The sequence below is a fragment of the Grammomys surdaster genome, unplaced genomic scaffold (genome assembly GCF_004785775.1).
Source record: "Grammomys surdaster isolate TR1022 unplaced genomic scaffold, NIH_TR_1.0 125941, whole genome shotgun sequence".
Classification (NCBI taxonomy): Eukaryota; Metazoa; Chordata; class Mammalia; order Rodentia; family Muridae; genus Grammomys; species Grammomys surdaster.
The window spans coordinates 944,881-965,353 of NW_021620763.1; the positions used below are offsets into that span (position 1 = coordinate 944,881).

The following is a 20,473-nucleotide window of genomic DNA, read 5'->3' on the forward strand; positions in this document are numbered from 1 at the left end:
CCTCAATAGGGTCTGTGTTTGGTGTCTGAATATGGAATGGATCCCTAGGTGGGGCAGTCTCTGGATGGCCTTTCCTTCAGTATCTGCTCCACAGTTTGTCCCCACATTTCGTTTAGACAGGAGCAGTTCTGGGTTAAAAATTTCTAGATGAGTGGGTGACCCCATCCCAAAACCTCTGGATATGGTCTCTACAGATTCTTCCTCTCCTTTGTTGAGTGTTTCAGCTAATCTCATCCCTGATAGGTCCTAGGAGACTCTTTCCTAGCATCTGGGACTTTCTGGTGGCTACCCTCAGTTTCCATCCCTCATTGTTACATACTTCTGTTCAGTCTCCTGACACCTCTGTATATCATCCCCATCTTCTCCCATACCTGATCCTGCCCCCTTCCCCCCTCCACTCCTCTCTTCCTCCCAAGCCCCTCCTACCCTATACCTCCTATGAGTATTTTGTTCCCCCTTCTAAGAAGGACTGAAGCTTCTACACTTCGGTCTTCCTAATTCTTGAGCTTCATATGGTCTGTGAGTTTTGTCTTGAGTATTCTAAGCTTTTGGGCTAATATCCACTTATCAGTGAGTGCATACCATGTGTGTTCATTTGTGATTGAGTTACGTTACCTCACTCAGGATGGTATTTTCTAGTTCTATCCATTTGCCTAAGAATTTCATGAAGTCATTGTTTTTAATAGCTGAGTAGTACTCAATTGTGTAAATGTACCACATTTTCTGTATCCGTTCCTTTGATGAGGGACACCTGGGTGTTTCCAGCTTTTGGCTACTATAAATAAGGCTGCTATGAACTTAGTGGAACATGTATCCTTGTTATATGTTAGAGCATCTTTTGGGTATATGCCCAGGAGTGGTATAGCTGGGTCCTCAGGTAATACTAGGTCCAGTTTTCTGAGGAACCACTAGACTGATTTCCAAAGTGGTTGTACCAGCTTGCAATCCCAACAACAGTGGAGGTGTGTTCCTCTTTCTTCACATCCATGCCAGCACCTGCTATCACATGCAGAACCCCAAAGAAAAGAAATTCTTCTCGACACATAATAATCAAACCACCAAATGCACAAAGCAAAGAAAGAATATTAAAAGCAGTAAGGGAAAAAGGTAACATATAAAGGCAGACCTATCAGAATTACACCAGAATTCTCACCAGAGACTATAAAAGCCAGAAGACTCTGGGCAGAAGTCATACAGACCCCTAAGAGAAAACAAATGCCAGCCCAGGCTACTATACCCAGCAAAATTCTCAGAGACTATAAAAACCAGAAGAACCTGTGTGGAAGTCATACAGACCCCTAAGAGAAAACAAATACCAGCCCAGGCTACTATACCCAGCAAAATTCTCAATTAACATGAGTGGAGAAACCAAGATATTCTATGACAAAACCAAATTTACACAATACCTTTCCACAAATATAGCCCTGCAAAGGATAATAATTGGAAAAATCCAGCACACGAAGGGAAACTACACCCTAGAAAAAGCAAGAAAGTAACCTTCCCTCAACAAACCCATGTGGGGCAGTGGGCTATGAGAAAGCCAGAAAGCTTGGTAGAAATCTTCGAAGCCCCGGAAACCTCGGCCTGAAAAGGGTCACAGGATGGAAGGTTGCTTCAGATTTCCCACGCCAATGGCCCTCTTAGCTTCCGCTTCCCACAAAGAGACCTGTGACCCTTATCACGTAGGATAACACCTCCATGTAAATAAGGCATCCTTAAACCCTCAAGCCAAACCAATAGGGGCTACCTGTTCTTTCCCCGAAACTGTATATATATAATTCCAGAGCTCAAATTAAAAGACTACTGCTGTGTGGTGTAAGGTCTCCTGCTGTCGGAGTGCTTTCGCGATCCCTCGCCAGTCGCGCATTTCAAAGGACAACACTCTCCTCTCTCCTCAGCGGGAAGAGCGAGCTGAACTGAAGGAGCTGAAACACTTTTCTTCCGTGCTACCCCCGGAAGGAGAAAACTAAAAGAGCTGATAACACTTTCTCACTTTTGGGGACTGGGACAGAGGTCCCGCTCCGAGCGGCTGGAAGGCGTGTTTGAGCTGTCCCCTGGTTCACAGCTGCACTCTCCTTCGCTGCCACCCCCCCACCCCCCACCTCTGGGGTTTTCGGGTGACCAGAGGCCGCCGTGGAGCGAGCCCCGCCTCGTCGGCTGCTGAAGGCCCTGGGCCGGCTCGGCTGGCTCCTTCCACGCCCCCAATCCCGGAGTCTGCTCGCCCACCCCCGCTGGCCCGGCTTGGAGCTGCCGCCAGCTGCCGCTGACCCCAGTATCCTGCGGCAGTTCCTTCAGCCCGAGATCCCTAGGCGCGAGCACTGCACGACAAACCCAAAAGAAGATAACCACACAAACATAATTCCACCTCTAGCAACAAAAATCATACGATGCAACAATCACTGGTCCTTAACCTCTCTTAATATCAATGGACTCAACTCCCCAATAAAAAGATAGACTAACAGACTGAATACATAAACAAGACCCAGCATTTTGCTGCATACAGGAAACACACTTCAGTGACAAAGACAGAAACTACTTCAGAGTAAAAGGACAGAAAAAAATTTCCTACGCAAATGGTTCCAAGAAACAAGCTGCAGTAGCCATTCTAATATCAAATAAAATCGACTTTCAACCAAAAGTTATCAAAAAAGATAAGGACACTTCATAATCATGAAAGGAAAAATCTACCAAGATGAACTCTCAATTCTGAACATCTATGTCCCAAATGGAAACCACCCACATTCATTAAAGAAACTTTACAAAAGATCAAATTGCACCTCACACAATAATAGTGGGTGATTTCAACACCCCACTCTCAGCAATAGACAGATCATGGAAACAGAAACTAGACCTCTAAGGAGACAGTTATATCAGGCTCCTGTCAGCATACACTTCGTGACATCCACATCAGTGTCTACCTTTGGTGACTGCACATGGGATGGATACCAGACAGCCCTTCCTTCAGTTTCTGTCCCACACTTTGTCTCCATATTTGCTCCGTTGAGTATTTTGTTACTCCTTCTAAGAAGGACCGAAGCACCCACACTTGGTCTTCTTTCTTCATGAGCTTCATTTGGTCTGTTAGTTCTATCTTGGGCATTGTGAGCTTTTGGACTAATATCCAGTTATCAGTGAGTGTATACCAAGTGTGTTCTTTTGTGATTGGGTTACCTCATTGTTTTTAATAGCTGAGTAGTACTCCATTGTGTAAATGTACCACATTTTCTGTATCCAGTCCTCTGTTGAAGGACATCTGGCTTTCTTCCAGTTTCTGGCTATTATAAATAAGGCTGCTATGAATATAATGGAGCATATGTCCTTGTTAGAATAGAAGGTGAGGGAGAACCCTCGAATACTTGGTCGCAGGGGACAAGTTCCTGAACAGAACACCAGTGGCTTATGCTCTAAGATCAAGAATTGACAAATGGAACCTCATAAAATTGCAAAGCTTCTATAAGGCAAAGGACACTGTCAATAGGACAAAATGGCAACCAACAGATTGTGAAAAGATCTTTACCAATCCTACATCTGATAGAGGGCTAATATCCAATATATACAAAGAATTCAAGATGTTAGACTCCAGACAACCAAATAACCCTATTAAAAAATGGGATACAGAGCTAAACGAAGAATTCTCAACTGAGAAAACTTGAGTGGCCAAGAAACACCTAAAGAAATGTTCAACATCTTTAGTCATCAGGGAAATGCAAATCAAAACAACCCTGAGATTCCACCTCACATCAGTCAGAATGGCTAAGATCAAAAACTCATAGTGGATTCTGTCAAGGATGTGGAGAAAGAGGAACACTCCTCCATTGTTGGTGGATTTGAAAGCTGGTACAGCCACTCTGGAAATCAGTCTGGTGGTTCCTCAGAAAATTGGACATAGCATTACCTGAGGACCCAGCTATACCACTCCTGGGCATATACTTAGAAGATGCTCCAACAGATAGTTCCCTTTTTGTGGTAGATCTATTGCCCCAGTTAATAGTGTCAGGCCTCCCCTTGAGCTGGATTCCACTTTGGGCCTGTTGCTGGACCTTCTTTTCCTCAGGGTCCTCTCCATTTTCGTCCCTACAGTTCTTTCCGACAGGAACGATTATGGGTCAGAGGTTTGACTGGGATGGCAACACCATCATTCACTTGATGCCCTGTCTCTCTGCTGGAGGTGGTCATTACAAGTTCACTCTCTCTAATGTAGGGCATTTTATCTAAGTTCCCTCCCTTTGAATCCTGAGAGTCTCTTACTTCCCAGGTCTCTGGTACATTCTGGAAGGTACCCCTAACCTCTTACCTCCTAAGGTTGCCTGTTTCCATTCTTTTTGCTGGCCGTCAGGGCTTCAGTCTTTTCCCCCCCACCCAATACCAGATCATGTTCTTTTCTTCTACCCCCTATTCTGTCCCTTTTCCATCCCATGTCCCTCCCTCCTCCCTCCTTCCCACATTGTGATTGCTTTCTTCTCCCTCCCAAGTGGGACTGAGGCATCCTTACTTGGGCCCTCCAACTTGTTGACCTTTTTGAGTTCTGTATCTTGGGTATTCTGTACTTTTTTCTTTTTTTTTTTTGGCTAATATCCGCTTATTAGTGAGTACATACCATGCATGTCTTTTTGGGTTTGAGGAACCTCCAGATTGATTTCCAAAGTGGTTTGCAATCCCACCAGCAATGGAGGAATGTTCCTCTTTCTCCACATCCTTGCCAACAAGTGTTGTCACCTGAGGTTTTGATCGTAGTCATTCTGATTGGCACAAGGTGGAATCTCAGAGTCATTTTGATTTGCATTTCCCTGATCACTAAGGACTTTGAACATTTCATTTAGGTGTTTGTCAGTTATTTGAGATTCCTCTGTTGTGAATTCTTGGTTTAGTTCCATACCCCATGTCATTTGGTTTTTTGGTCATTAGCTTCTTGAGTTCTTTATATATTTTAGATATTAGCCCTCTATTGGATGTGGAGTTAGTGAAGATTTTCTTTTCCCAACCTATATTTTGCTGATTTTTCTTATTGATATGTCCTTTGCCTTATGGAAGCTTTCCAGTTTCATGAGGTCGCGTTTATCAATTCTTGATCTTAGAGCATGAGCCATTCGAGTTCTGTTTATGAAATTTCTCCCTGTGCCAATGAGTTCAAGGCTCTTTTCCATTTTCTCATCTATTATTAGATTGAGTGTATCTGGTGTTATGTTGAGGTCCTTGATCCACTTGGACTTGAGCTTTGTGTGAGGTGGCAAATGCAGGTCTCTTTTAATTTTTCTGCATACAGACAGCCAGTTAGACCAACACCATTTATTTTTCCATTGTATATTTTTGCCTTCTTTGTCAAAGATCAAGTGTCCATAAGTGTGTGGTTTTAATTCTTGGTCTTCAGTTCTATACCAATGATCAATATGTCTGTCTCTGTACCAATACTATGCAGTTTTTATTACTAATGCTCTGTAGTGCAGCTTGAGGTCAGGGATGGTGATTCCCCCAGCCATTCTTCTATTGTTAAGAATCGTTTTTCTATTCTGGGATTTTTCCTTTCCAGATGAATTTGAGAATTGCTCTTTCCATGTCTTTGAAGAATTGTGTTGAGATTTTTGATGGGAATTGCAATGAATCTGTAGATTGCCTTTGGTAGGATGGCCATTTTTACTATTTTAATTCTGCCAATCCATGAGCATGAGAGATCTCTCCATTTTTAGAGATCTTTGATTTTTTTCTTGAGAGACTTCAAGTTACTGTTATACAGATCTTTCACTGGTTTGATTAGAGTTACCCCAAGATATACTATTTGTGGCTATTGTGAAGGGTGTTGTTTCCCTAATTTCTTTCTCAGCCTGTTTATCATTTGTTTAAAGGAAGGCTACTGATTTATTTGAGTTAATTTTACATCTGGACACTTTGCTGAAGTTGTTTATCAGCTGGAGAATTTCTCTGGTAGAATTTTGGGGTTGCTTATGTATACTATCATACCATCTGCAAATAGTGATACCTTCTTTTTTCTTTACCATTTTGTTTCCCCTTGATATCTTCTTCTTGTCTTACTGTTCTAGCTAGCGCTTCGAGTATTATATTGAATAGATACCGGGAGAGTGGGTATCCTTGTCTTGTCTTGGATTTTAGTGGGATTGCTTCAAGTATCTCTCCATTTAATTTGATACTGGTTTGCGGTAAATTGTTTTTATTATGTTTAGGTATTGGCTCTGAATTCCTGATCTCTCCAATACTTTTAACATGAAGGGGTGTTGTATTTTGTCAAATGCTTTTTCTGCATCTAACAAGATGATCATGTGACTTTTTTCTTTGAGTTTGTTTATATAGTGGGTTGCGTTAATGGATTTTCATCTATTGAACCAACCTTGCATCTCTGGGATGAAGCCTACATGATCGTGGTGAATGATAGTTTTTGATGTGTTATTGGATTTAGTGTGTGAAAATTTTATTGAGTATTTTTACATCAGTATTCTTAAGCAAGATTGCTCTAACTTTCTCTTTTTTAGTTGGGTCTTTCTGTGGTTTAGGTATCAGAGTAATTGTGGCTTCATAGAGTGAATTAGATAGTATTTCTTCTATTTCTGTTTTATGGAATATTTTGAGGAATATTGGGTCTTTGAAGGTCTGGTAGAATTCTGCCCTAAATCTGTCTGGCTCTGGGCTTTTTTTTTTTGGTTGGGAGGTTTTTAATGACTTCTATTTTCTTATGGGATATGAGCCTGTTGAGATAGTTTACCTGCTCCTGATTTAACTTTGGTATGTGGTATCTGTCTAGGAATCCATCCATTTCATCTAGATTTTCCAGGTTTTTTTTTGAATATAGGCTTTTGTAGTAGGATCTGATTATTTTTTGTATTTCCTTGGCTTCTGTTGTTATGTCTCCCTTTTCATTTCTGATTTTGTTGATTTGGATACTGTCTCTGTGCCCTTTAGTTAGTTTGGCTAAGAGTTTGTCTATCTTGTTGATGCTCTCAAAGAACCAGCTTTTGGTTTTGTTGATTCTTCTTATAGTTCTCTTTGTTTCTATTTGGTTGATTTTGGCCCTAAGTTTGACTATTTCTTGCTGCTAGTCCTCTTGAGTATGTTTGCTTTTATTTTGTTCTAGAGCTCTCAAGTGTGCTGTTAAGTTGCTGGTGTAAGATCTCTCCAGTTTCTTTACCAGGGCATTTAGTGCTATGAATTTTCCTCTTAGCACTGCTTTCATTGTGTCCCATAATTGATGTGTCAACATTTTTATTAAATTTCTGGAAGTCTTTAATTTCTTTATTTCTTCTCAGACCAAGTTATCATTGAGTAGAGAGTTGTTCAGTTTCCACGTGTATGTGGACTTTTTGCTGTTTTTGCTGTTATTGAAGACCAGCTTTAGTCTGTGGTGATCTGATAGGATGCATGGGATTATTTCAATCTTCTTATATCAGTTGAGGTTTGTTTTGTGACCAATTAGATGGTCAATTTTGGAGAGGGTACCATGAGGTACTGAGAAGAAGGTATATTCTTTTTTTTTTCATTTTTTCAGGTGAAATGTTATTTAGATATCTGTTAAATCCATTTGGTTCATAACTTCTTATTAGTTTCACTGTGTCTCTAGTTTCTGTTTCAATGACCTGTCCATTGGTGAGAGTGGGGTGTTGATGTCTGTCACTATTGTGGTCTGGGGTTCAATGTGTGTTTTGAGCTTTAGTAAAGTTTCTTTTATAAGTGTGGATACCCTTGTATTTGGGGCATAGATGTTTAGAATTGATACTTTTTCTTGGTTGATTTTCCCTTTGGTACATGTGAAGTGTCCTTTGTCATCACCCTTGATAACTTGTGGTTGAAAGTCTATTTTATTTTATTGGATATTAGGATGGCAACTCTAGCTTGTTTCATGGAACCTTTTGCTTAGAAGACCTTTTTCCATCCTTTTACTCTGACATAGTGTCTGTCTTTTGTTATTGAGGTGTGTTCCTCATATGCAGCAAAATGCTGGATCTTGTTTGCTTATTTAGTCTGTTAGCTTATGTCTCTTTATAGATGAATTGAGTCCATTAATATTGAGAGATATTAAAGACTGATGACTGTTGGTTTCGAATATGTTTGTTGGTCTTTCCTTTTGGCTTTGTTGTGAGAGGATTAATATCTTGTGTTTTATTTGGTGTAGGTACTCTCTTTGTGTTGGAATTTTTCTTCTAGTATCTTCTTCTTTTCTTTTTTTTTAGTATCAAAATAATTTTTTTTTTAAATTTTTATTGGATGTTTTATTTACATTTCCTATGTTGTCCCCTTACCCCATCCCCCACCCACCCAGGAACCCCCAATCCCCTCACCCCTCCTCTTTCTTCTCTGTGGATGTAACCTCTATCTACCCACCCCCAATCCCACCTCCCTACCCTCAAAATTCCCACCCCCTGGGGCATCCAGCCTTCATGAGGTCAAGGTTCTCTTCTTCCACCTATGCCCAGCAGGGCCCTCCACTCTTACATAGTCAACTGAAGCGCTGGATCCCTCCCTAAGTGCTCCCAGGCTGGTGGTTTAGACCCTGGGAGCTGTGGTTGGTTGTTATTGTTGCTCTCCTCATGGTGCCGCAAATCCTTTCAGCTCTCCTTCAGTCTTCACTCTAACTCCTCTATTGAGAACCCCATGATCAGTTCAATGGCTAGTTGTGAGCATCTGCCTCTGAGTATGTCAGACTCTTGAAGACCTCTGAGGAGATATCCATATCAGACTATTATCAGCATGCACTTCCTGACTTCCACATCAGCATCTACCTTTGGTGATTGCACATGGGATAGATACTCAGGTGGAGTGGTCTTGAGCCAGCCCCTTCTTCAGTTTCTGTCCCTCACTTTGTCTCCATATTTGCTCCCTTGAGTATTTTGTTGCTCCTTCTAAGAAGGACCGAATCACCCCCACTTGGTCTTCCTTCTTTATGGGCTTCATGTGGCCTGTGAGTTGCATCTTGGGCATTTCAAGGTTCTGGGCTAATATCCAATAATCAGTGAGTGAATACCATGTGTGTTCTTTTGTGATTGGCTTACCTCACTCAGGATGATAATTTCTAGTTCCATCCATTTACCTAGGAACCTCTCGAATTCATTGTTTTTAATAGCTGAGTAATACTCCATTGTGTAAATATACCACATTTTTTGAATCCATTCCTCAGTTGAAGGACATCTGGGTTCTTTCCAGGTCCTGGCTATTATAAACAAGGCTGCTATGAACATAGTTGAGCATATGTCCTTGTTATATGTTCGAGCATCTTCTGGGTATATGCCTAGGAGTGGTATAGCTGGATCCTCATTGCTATGTCCAATTTTCTGAGGAACCGCCACACTGATTTCCAAAGTGGTTGCACCATCTTGCAGTCCCACCAACAATGGAGGAGTGTTCCTCTTTCTCCACACCCTCTCCAGCATCTACTATCACCTGAGTTTTTAATCTTAGCCATTCTGACTGGTGTGAGATGGAATCTCAGGGTTGTTTTGATTTGCATTTCCCTGACGACTAAGGATGCTGAACATTTCTTTAGGTGCTTCTCGGCCATTCGAGTTTCTTCCATTGAAAATTCTTTGTTAAGCTCTATACCCCATTTTTTAATAGGGTAATTTGGTTGTCTGGAGTCTAATTTCTTGAGTTCTTTGTATATATTAGATATTAGCCCTCTATCAGATGAAGGATTGGTAAAGATCTTTTCCCAATTTGTTGGTTGTCGTTTTGTCCTATTGACAGTGTCCTTTGCCTTACAGAAACTTTGCAATTTTATGAAGTCCCATTTGTCAATTCTTGATCTTAGAGCATATGCCATTGGAGTTCGGTTCAGGAACTTTTCCCCTGTGCCCAAGTATTCGAGGCTTTTCCCCACCTTCTCTTCTATTAGTTTCAGTGTATCTGGTTTTATGTGGAGGTCCTTTATCCACTTAGACTTGAGCTTTGTACAAGGGGATAAGAATGGATCAATTTTCATTCTTCTACATGTTGTCCTCCAGTTGAACCAGCACCATTTGTTGAAAATGCTGTCCTTTTTTCACTGGACAGTTTTAGCTCCTTTGTCAAAGATCAAGTGACCATAGGAGTGTGGGTTCATTTCTGGGTCTTCAATTCTATTCCATTGATCTTCCTGCCTGTCTCTGTACCAATACCAGGTAGTTTTTATCACTATTGCTTTGTAGTACAGCTTGAGGTCAGGGATGGTGATTCCTCCCGAAGTTCTTTTATTGTTGAGAATAGTTTTCGCTATCCTGAGTTGTTATTCCATATGAATTTGAGAATTTCCTTTTCTAACTCTGTGAAGAATTGAGTTGGGATTTTAATGGGGATTGCATTGAATCTGTAGATTGCTTTTGGCAAGATGGCCATTTTTATTATATTAATTCTGCCAATCCATGAGCATGGGAGATCTTTCCATCTTCTGAGATCTTCTTCAATTTCTTTCTTCAGAGACTTGAAGTTCTTGTCCTACAGGTCTTTCACTTGCTTGGTTAGATTCACACCAAGGTATTTTATATTATTTGCAACTATTGTGAAAGGTGTCATTTCCTTAATTTCTTTTCCAGTCTGTTTATCTTTCATGTAGAGGAAGGCTTCTGATTTGTTTGAGTTGATTTTATAACCAGCCACTTTGCTGAAGTTGTTTATCAGGTTTAGGAGTTCTCTTGTGGAAGTTTAGGGGTCACTTAAGTATACTATCATATCATCTGCAAATAGTGATATTTTGACTTCTTCCTTTCCTATTTGTATCCCTTTGACTTCTTTTTGTTGTCTAATTGCTCTGGCTAGGACTTCCAGTACTATATTGAATAGGTAGGGGGAGAGTGGGCAGCCTTATCTAGTCCCTGATCTTAGTGGGATTGCTTCAAATTTCTCTCCATTTAGCTTGATGTTGGCTACTGCTTTGCTGTAAATTGCTTTTACTATGTTTAGGTAGGGGCCTTGAATTCCTGATCTTTCCAAGACTTTTATCATGAAGGGATGTTGAATTTTGTCAAATGCTTTCTCAGCATCTAGTGAGATGATCATGTGGTTTTTTTCTTTGAGTTTGTTTATATAGTGGATTACATTGATGGATTTCCGAATATTGAACCATCCCTGCATTCCTGGGATAAAACCTACTTGATCATGATGGATGATTGTTTTGATGTGGTCTTGGATTCGGTTTGCTAGAATTTTATTGAGTATTTTTGCATCGATGTTCATAAGGGAGATTGGTCTGAAGTTCTCTTTCTTTGTCGGGTCCTTGTGGGGTTTGGGTATGAGTGTAATTGTAGCTTCATAGAACGAATTGGGTAGTGTTCCTTCTGTCTCTATTTTGTCGAATAGTTTGAAGAGAATTGGTATTAAGTCTTCCTTGAAGGTCTGATAGAATTCAGCACTAAAACCATCTGGTCCTGGGCTTTTTTTAGTGGGGAGACTTTTAATGACTGCTGCTATTTCCTGAGGGGTTATGGGACTATTTAGATGGTTTATCTGCTCCTGGTTTAACTTTGGTACCTGGTATCTGTCTAGGAAATTGTCCATTTCATCCAGGTTTTCCAGTTTTGTTGAGTATAGGCCTTTGTAGTAGGATCTGATGATTTTTTGAATTTCTTCAGTTTCTGTTGTTATGTCTCCCTTTTCAGTTCTGATTTTATTAATTTGGATACTGTCTCTGTGCCCTCTGGTTAATCTGGCTAACGGTTTATCTATCTTGTTGATTTTCTCAAAGAACCAGCTCCTGGTTTTATTGATATTTTGTATTGTTCTTTCTGTTTCTATTTGGTTGATTTCAGCCCTGAGTTTGATTATTTCCTGCCTTCTACTCCTCCTGGGTGTATTTGCTTCTTTTTGTTCTAGAGCTTTTAGTTGTGCAGTCAAGTTGTTAGTGTGTGCTCTTTCCAGTTTCTTTTTGTAGGCACTTAGAGCTATGAGTTTTCCTCTTATCACTGCCTTCATGGAGTCCCACAAGTTTTGGTATGATGTGTCCTCATTTTCATTGAATTCTAAAAAGTCTTTTATTTCTTTCTTTATTTCTTCCTTGACCAAGTCATCATTGAGTAGAGAGTTGTTCAGTTTCCATGTGCACGTGGGTTTTCCATTGGTTTTGTCATTATTAAAGACCAGTCTTAGTCCGTGGTGATCTGATAAGATGCAAGGGATTATTTCAATCGTTTTGTATCTGTAGAGGGTTGTTTTGTGACCAATTATATGGTCTGTTTTGGAGAAGGTACCATGAGGTGCTGAGAAAAAGGTATATTCTTTTGTTTTAGGATGAAATGTTCTATAGATGTCTGTTAAGTCCATTTGGTTCATAACTTCTGTTAATGTCAAAGTGTCTCGGTTTAGTTTCTGTTTCCATGATCTGTCCATTGCTGAGAGTGGGGTGTTGAAATCCCCCACTATTATTGTGTGAGGTGTAATGTGCGTTTTGAGCTTTAGTAAAGTTTCTTTTATGTATGTAGGTGCCCTTGCATTTTGAGCATAGATGTTCAGAATTGAGAGTTCACCTTGGTAGATTTTTCCTTTGATGAGTATGAAGTGTCCTTCCTTATCTTTTTTGAGTAATTTTGGATGAAAGTCGATTTTATTTGATATTAGAATGGCTACTCCAGCTTGTTTCTCAGGACCATTGGCTTGGAAAATTGTTTTCCACCCTTTTATTCTGAGGTAGTGTCTGTCTTTGTCACTGAGGTGCGTTTCTTGTATGCAGCAAAATTCTGGGTCTTGTTTGTGTATCCAGTCTGATAGTCTGCGTCTTTTTATTGGGGAATTGAGACCATTGATGTTAAGAGATATTAAGGAAAAATGATTGTGGCTTCCTGTTATTTTTGTTATTAGAGGTAAAGTTATGTTTGTATAGTTATCTTCTTTTGGGGTTGTTGGAAGATTACTTCCTTGCTTTTTCTAGGTTGTAGTTTCCCTCCTTGTGTTGGCGTTTTCCATCAGTTATCCTTTGAAGTGCTGGGCTTGTGGGAAGATATTGTGCAAATTTGGTTTTGTCATGGAATATCTTGGTTTCACCATCTATAGTGATTGAGAGTTTTGTTGGGTATAGTAATCTGGGCTGGCAATTGTGTTCTCTTAGGGTCTGTATGATGTCAGTCCAGGCTCTTCTGGCTTTTATAGTCTCTGGTGAGAAGTCTGGTGTAATTCTTATAGGTCTGCCTTTATATGTTACTTGACCTTTTTCCCTTACTGCTTTTAGTATTTTTTCTTTGTTTTGTGCATCTGATGTTTTGATTATTATGTGACGGGAGGTATTTCTTTTCTGGTCTAGTCTATTTGGTGTTCTGTAGGCTTCTTGTATGTTTATGGGCATCTTGTTCTTTAGGTTAGGGAAGTTTTCCTCAATAATTTTGTGGAAGATATTTACTGGCCCTTTAAGATGGGAATCTTCATTCTCATCTATACCTATTATCCTTAGGTTTGGTCTTCTCATTGTGTCCTGGATTTCCTGGATGTTTTGAGTTAGGAGTTTTTTGCATTTTGCATTTTCTTTGACAACTGTGTCAATATTTTCCACCGTATCTTCTGCATTTGAGATTCTCTCTTCTATCTCTTGTATTCGGTTGGTGATGCTTGCGTCTGTGACTCCTGATCTCTTTCTTAGGTTTTCTATCTCCATGGTTGTCTCCCTTTGAACTTTCTTTATTGTTTCTATTTCTAGTTTCAGATCCTGAATGTTTTTGTTTAATTCCTTCTTTGTGTTTTCTTCCATTTCTTTAAGGGATTTCTGTGATTCCTCTTTAAGGGCTTCTATCTGTTTACTTGTACTCTCCTGTATTTCTTTAAGGGAGTTACTTAATTCCTTCTTATAATCCTCTATCATCATCATGAGAAGTGATTTAATTCTGAATCCTGCTTTTCAGGTGTGATGGGGTGTTCAGGGCTTGCTATATTGGGAGAGCTGGGTACTGATGATGCCAAGAAACTTTGGTTTCTGTTGCTTATGTTCTTGCGCTTGCCTTTCGCCATCTGGTTAACTCTAGTGGTACCTGCCCTCACTGTGTAAGACTGGAGTCTGTATTTCCAGTTATCTTGCATATTGCAGAGCTCCTCGGAGTCCAGATGTCTCTTGGTCTTATGCTCCTAATCTCCTGGGTGGAAAAACTCCTGGGACTCAGGCCACCTCTTGGATCTGGAAATCCTTCTGCTCTGAGTGCAGTGGCTCCTCCATGACTCAGAATTCAGTTTCTCCACAGGACAGGAGCAGACCGACTCTGTGTCTGCCCCAGCCCAAAGGACCAGGCAGGGGCAGAAGGGAAGTGGAATTCCGGAGGGGCGGGGTTTGGGTAGCTGCTGTGCCCTGAATGTCCCTGGCTCCCAGATGTATCTCTGGGGCTTAGGGAGTGAGATGGAGTTCTTACCAGCTGCTCTGAGTGCAGTGGCTCCTCGATGACTCAGGATTCAGTTTCTCCACAGGACAGGAGCAGACCGATTCTGTGTCTGCTCCAGCCCAAAGGACCAGGCAGGGGCAGAAGAGAAGTGGAATTCCGGAGGGGCGGGGTTTGGGTAGCTGCTGTGCCCTGGATGTCCCTGGCTCCCAGATGTATCTCTGGGGCTTAGGGAGTGAGATGATGTTCTTACCAGCTGCTCTGAGTGCAGTGGCTCCTCGATGACTCAGGATTCAGTTTCTCCACAGGACAGGAGCAGACCGACTCTGTGTCTGCTCCAGCCCAAAGTACCAGGCAGGGGCGGAAGGGAAGTCTTCTAGCATCTTCTAGATTGGTAGATAGATACTGAGTTTGGTTTTGTCCTGGAATATTTTGATTTGACCTCTGACTAGGCTCTTCTGGATTTTAGTGTCTGTGTTGAGAAGACTGGTGTAATTCTGAGAGGCTACCTTTGTATGTTACTTGGCCCTTTTCTCTTGCAGCTCTTAATATTCTTTCTTTGTTCTCCGTGTTTAGTGTTTTGATTATTATGTGATGAGAGGATTTTCTTTTCTGGTCCCATTCATTTGGTACCCCATAGGCTCTTGTACCTTTTTGGCCATCTCTTTCTTTTGGTTAGGGAAATTTTTTTTTTATGATCTTGTTGAAGACATTTTCAGGTTCTTTGAGCTGGAATCTTCGTTCTCCTCTATTCCAATTATTCTTAGATTTGGTGTTTTCATTGTGTCCTGAATTTTCTGGATGCTTTGAGTTAGGAGTGTTTTACATTTTGAATTTTCTTTGACAGTTGTGTCAATATCTTCTACAGTATCTTCTACACCTGAGATTCTCTCTTTTACTTCTTGTATTCTGTTGGAGATACTTATATCTGTAATTTCTGACCTCTTTCCTAGGTCTTCCATTTCCAAGTTTGCCTGTATTTGTGTTTTCTTTGTTGTTTCTATTTCCACTTTTATGTCTTGGACCACTTTATTCAATTCCTTCACCTGTTGAAAATTTTTAAGAAAATTTATATCCTGGATTCAGTATTTGAAAGATAAAAATCACTGATTACATTACCATTGTAATAGTGATACAAAGGAGAACAAGTAGAAAAATATCTTCAAGTATCATAGAGAAAATCACTAATATTTTCATCTGTAATATAATAATTTAATGAAAATATGAAAAATTAATATATGAATATAATACAAAATTCCAAAGGACAAAGGAGCATATGAATGAAGAACAGTATCTTTCATCTGCCTTTTGCCTTTTTGCTGTCTAGTTCCCTTACCCAGAGCATCACTACTTTTAAGTTTCTGAAGATTCTCTGAACATGTACAATGATGTATGTATATGTAAATATCATTAAAATAAATTGTACTTGTATTTTAAATTTATTTGTGTAATATTTTATATATGCATTAGAATGACTAAGAAAAGAAAAATCAAATATTTCTATAGTTTTTAAAAGTAGGAAACTGATGACAAGGATGTATATAATTTAAAGATAAATGTGTATAGTAACTTAAATGTGGGAATAGAAATGTGCCTATTAATAGCCATGCATAAAAAGTTAGTAATCAAAATGAGAACTCAAGCCTAAAAATTTATAATCAATAATTTAAAAAGTTTTAGGAGATAAAATGAAAATATGGTTTGGTTTATGATGCTATTCTCTTGCATTTCCTTTTAGGGATGAACTGGAATCAATAAGAAAAGAGTTCATACAGCAAGGAGATGATGTTAAATGTAAATTGGACAAGAGTGAAGAAAATGTATGTTATATTTAATAAGGGATTAGATTCAAAAATTTAAATTGTAAAAGCATTACAGACAATAAAGTAACATATACTATTGTATAAACAATTAGTGATCTAGGTACTAAGCCATTAACATTTGAAGTATGGGTTAAAAGAGGATAGAGAGATGACTTAGCCACTAAAAGCACTTGCTGCTCTTGTCAAGAATCCCCAGGTTCAGTTCTTAGTACCCATATGATTTATAACTGTCTGAAACTCTAGTTCTATAAGATACAATACTATCTTCTGGATTCTGCAGACACTGAAACATGTGGTACATGTACATAAAAACAAAACACTTAAAATCCTTAAATGATAGGGGCCAAGTTGGGTTGTTTTGCTTATGATATACATTTTTTAGGAGTAGTCATAATTCTAAACATATTTGAAAGATGTTTTTTTCTATTATTTTATGTATACAGGTTTTCTGCCTGAGTGAATGTCTGTGCACCTTGTGCTTGCTTCGTTCCCATGGAGGCCAGAGATCCCCTAGAACTAAAGTTATAGATAGTTTTAAGATACCAGTAGGTGCTGGGAAATGAGCCGAGATTCTCTGGAAGAGCAGCTAGGACTTAGCGACTAAACCATATCTCTAGCCTCAAATGTTCAGTATTTGATTTTGATTTATATTTCTAGGCTAAATTAAAGGTTCATGATGTGTAGTAAAAATATTTAAAAAATCCCAATGTGGGGTTTCGTCCCACCTTTGACCATTTATGTTCTGAGATGAAAGACATTCATAGCTTTATATTTTAAAATATGCCTTAGGCAGCACAATAGCTGGGCAACTGCCTGCCTACCCTCCATGCTGTTAGAATCCACTTCCCTACAATAACTCTGCATCACTACTTACTAATTTCTGTGTTCCATATTGGCTGCTCTTAACTCCAATTGACCAGCTCATATGGCCATGTTTTTTATGGCTCAGCTATCCCACTGTGGCTCTCCCTTCTGCATGTTATTCCTCTTCCATGGTGGCTCCATTCTCCTCTTTCTCTCCTCCTCCTCCTGGTCTCAAGCCCAGGAAAACCTAGACCCTACCTATATATCTTCTACCTAGCTATTGGCTACTGGCATCTTTATTTACCAATCAAAAATTCACTGAGTTTGGGTCCCTCAGTGTCTTATGTGAGGACTCTCTTGTCTTTGGGGCAGTTTTGGAAGACCCAAATTAACATTAGAATATAAGCAGCATTAGGCCAACCTACTACAATGCTCTGATAATACTTAATATATTAAAAATGTGCATTGTGCCTTGAATATTGTTTCAGTAAGTTGAGATAAAATATCATAAAACTATGAGAATATAAAGAGTGTTACATGATTATACAGTATAGTGTCTTATTGCTCAAAACTTACTAAGTTTGGGTACACTTTTAAGAAGAAGAAACATCAACTGACTTAAGGTAACAGAAATTAGTAGAAGGTAGAGTTTAACATGTAGAAGAATATTCCAAATTTTAAAAAGCCATAAATTATTTGAGAACTCACTGAAAGTATGAAAATCTATGAAAATTTAAACAATTAAATTATGGCTGGAATTTTGATGGGGATTGTGTTGAATCTGCAGATTGCTTTTGGTAGGATGGCCATTTTTACTATGTTAATCCTACCAACCCATGAGCATGGAAGATCTATCCATTATCTGAAGTCCCCTTTAATTTCTTTCTTGAGAGACTTGAAGTTCTTTTCATTTTTTTATTATCTTTAATTTTTTTTTTTTTGCAGTCCAGTCATTATCACCCTCCTGGTCTGCCCTCTGACAGTTACTTAACCTGTTCCTCCTCCCCCATCTCCAAGAGACTGTCCCCACATACCACTCACACCCCACTCCCTGGGGCCTCAAGTCTCTCAAGGGTTAGGTGGGTCTTCCCTCATTGAGACCAGACCAGGAAGTCGTCTGCTGTATATGTGTCCGGACTTTAGACCAGCTAGTGTAGACTGCCTACATGTGTCTGCATTTTTGAGAGATCTCAGGGTTTTAGTTTGTTGAGACTGCTGGTCTTCCTATGGGGTCACCCTCCTCAACTTCTTCCAATCTTTCCCTAATTCAACCACAGGGTGCTCTGACTCCTGACCATTAGTTGGGTACAAGTATCTGCTTTTTAGTCAGCTGCTTGTTGGGCCTCTTAGAGGGCAGCCATACTAGGATCCTGTCTGTAAGTACATCATAGTGTCAGTAATAGTGTAAGGCCTGGGAGCCTCCCCTTGAGATGGGTCCCAATTTGGGCCAGTCACTGACATCCTTTCAGATTCCTAGCACCCACATAAAAGGTGAGCACAAAGGCACAAAGTCTTAAATCCTAGCTCTGGGAAGGTAGAGACAGGTTCATCTGTGGAGTTCATTTGTTAGCCAGCTTTAATAAATTGATAAGCCTTAAGCTCAGTGAGAGATCATAACTCACTTGTATAGCATACAAGTATGTATAACACATACACATGAGAGTGGGGGCTAGGGAGGGGAACATGAAGAATTTAAAGTATAATTTGTAATAATTCTTTTATTAGTATAGACAGTATTAGTGATAAGGGGACTGGAGAGATGGCTCAAGCATTTAAGAGCAAGTAATGCTCTTTACGAAATACCTTACTCATATTGTTTGGAAACTTCCGGCTGCTTGTAACTCTAGCTGCAGGGACCTGACATCTTCCTCTGAACTCCATGAGTATCTGCATTTATGTGCACAGGCCCTCTCTCTCACACACACACAATTCAAAGTAATAAGAAAAATCTTTTTAAAAAGAAATATATATATATATATATATATATATATATATATATATGGAGAGAGAGAGAGAGAGAGAGAGAGAGAGAGAGAGAGAGAGAGTGTGCGCGCGCTTGAGGGAGACTGACTTGAAGTTCTTTTTATTTTTTATTATCTTTAATCTATTTTTTTTGCAGTCCAGTCATTATCACCACACACACACACACACACACACACACACACACACACACAGTTTAAAGCATATATATTGTGAAATATTAAGGTAGTTGACACATCACATAAAGGTATATTCTTTTTTAAGAGGACAATTAAACAAACTGGATGAGAAGATAAATGTTTTTGAAAATATGTAAAACTATATGATTTCATTCTAAAATACATAAAAATATAATTTTAATTAGTATTTTAAATATGATTTTAAATATCTTTTTTAGGCTCGAATCATTGAATGTGAAGTTTTAAAGAAAGAAAAGCAGATGAAGATATTAGAAAATAAGGTATTATCAAATTATTTAAAATTTTCGGGAATAAGAATTTTGTGAAAATATATGACAGGATTTTGAAGGACCAGCCTTTCTATTAGTCTCTTTTTTAGAAGACTTTGAGGAATAATAAGGTGTTTTGTTTTTTAAAAGTATTTTTTATTATTTATTTTTATTTTATGTGCGTTGTTGTTTTGTTTGTATAAGGGTGTCAGATCCTCAGGAACTAGAGTTTGAGAGAGTTGTGAGTTGTTATGTGGGTGCTGGGAATTGAACCCAAATCTTCTGAAAGAGCAGTCAGTACTCTCAACTGCCAAGCCATCTCTCTAGACCCAGTACAGTGCTTTTATTGATATTTCTTTGAGGAGACTATGGATTCACCAATTTTGATTAGGTCTTTAACGAGAAAAATTTATTCAACCCTATTTTAGCTTTTTTTTCTAAAATTGTATACTCATAAGTAGCTACATTCATTGTGAATAGTCTTAAAATAACAAGATACTTCTAGTGCTGCAGAAAAATTTCTACCCTGGTTATTTGAAATGGTTTTTATTTATCTGGGTTTTTCTTTCTCTAATTTCACTACATAATTTGTTCTATACTTAATCTTCCATACAATGAATAATTCTCTGGAAAATATAATTCACTGTCTGAAGTCTTTACCTCTAATGAATAATACCCATCATTCTTTTTTTCAACTGAAGGGAAAAAATTAATTCACCTTGTAAATAAAATAGTTGTAGATTTATTAGGAAGCTCATCATGAAGATCTAAGTAGCCTTTCTGCCAAAATAAAAATGTTTACTTTTTTAATAAAAATTTCATGGATAGTTTTACCTGTTGCAGTGATTTTTGTTTATTTTCATTTATTTATTGAGACAGACAGAGTCTTAACAGTGTAACCTTGACTGTCTTGGGATAGTGAACCAGGCTGGCCTTGAACTTATGGAGATGGGCTTGTGCTAGTATTAAAGATATATGTTACCAAGCCTCGTACTAATGTGTCAAATCAGTGTGAAAAATCAGAGAAATGCTTTCTATTTTTTTATGAAGCTGTTTTTTCTTAATTGTCTTTTGAAATTATTCTCAATCTTCAGCTTTGGACATGCAAAATTTTAGATAAACTACTTGAAGGTAGAAACAGTGGTACATGCCTGTAA

At 39.0% G+C, this 20,473-nt stretch overlaps 1 protein-coding gene across 1 annotated transcript in view; it reads left to right on the forward strand.

The window, feature by feature from the left end:
* Sycp1 (synaptonemal complex protein 1) overlaps window positions 1–20,473 on the forward strand; it is a 102,790-nt gene that overhangs the window by 56,680 nt on the left and 25,637 nt on the right. The window contains exons 20-21 of the mRNA XM_028753009.1: window positions 16,000–16,081; window positions 19,266–19,328. Coding sequence (XP_028608842.1) covers window positions 16,000–16,081; window positions 19,266–19,328 — 145 coding nt within the window. The remainder of the gene's footprint in view (window positions 1–15,999; window positions 16,082–19,265; window positions 19,329–20,473) is intronic.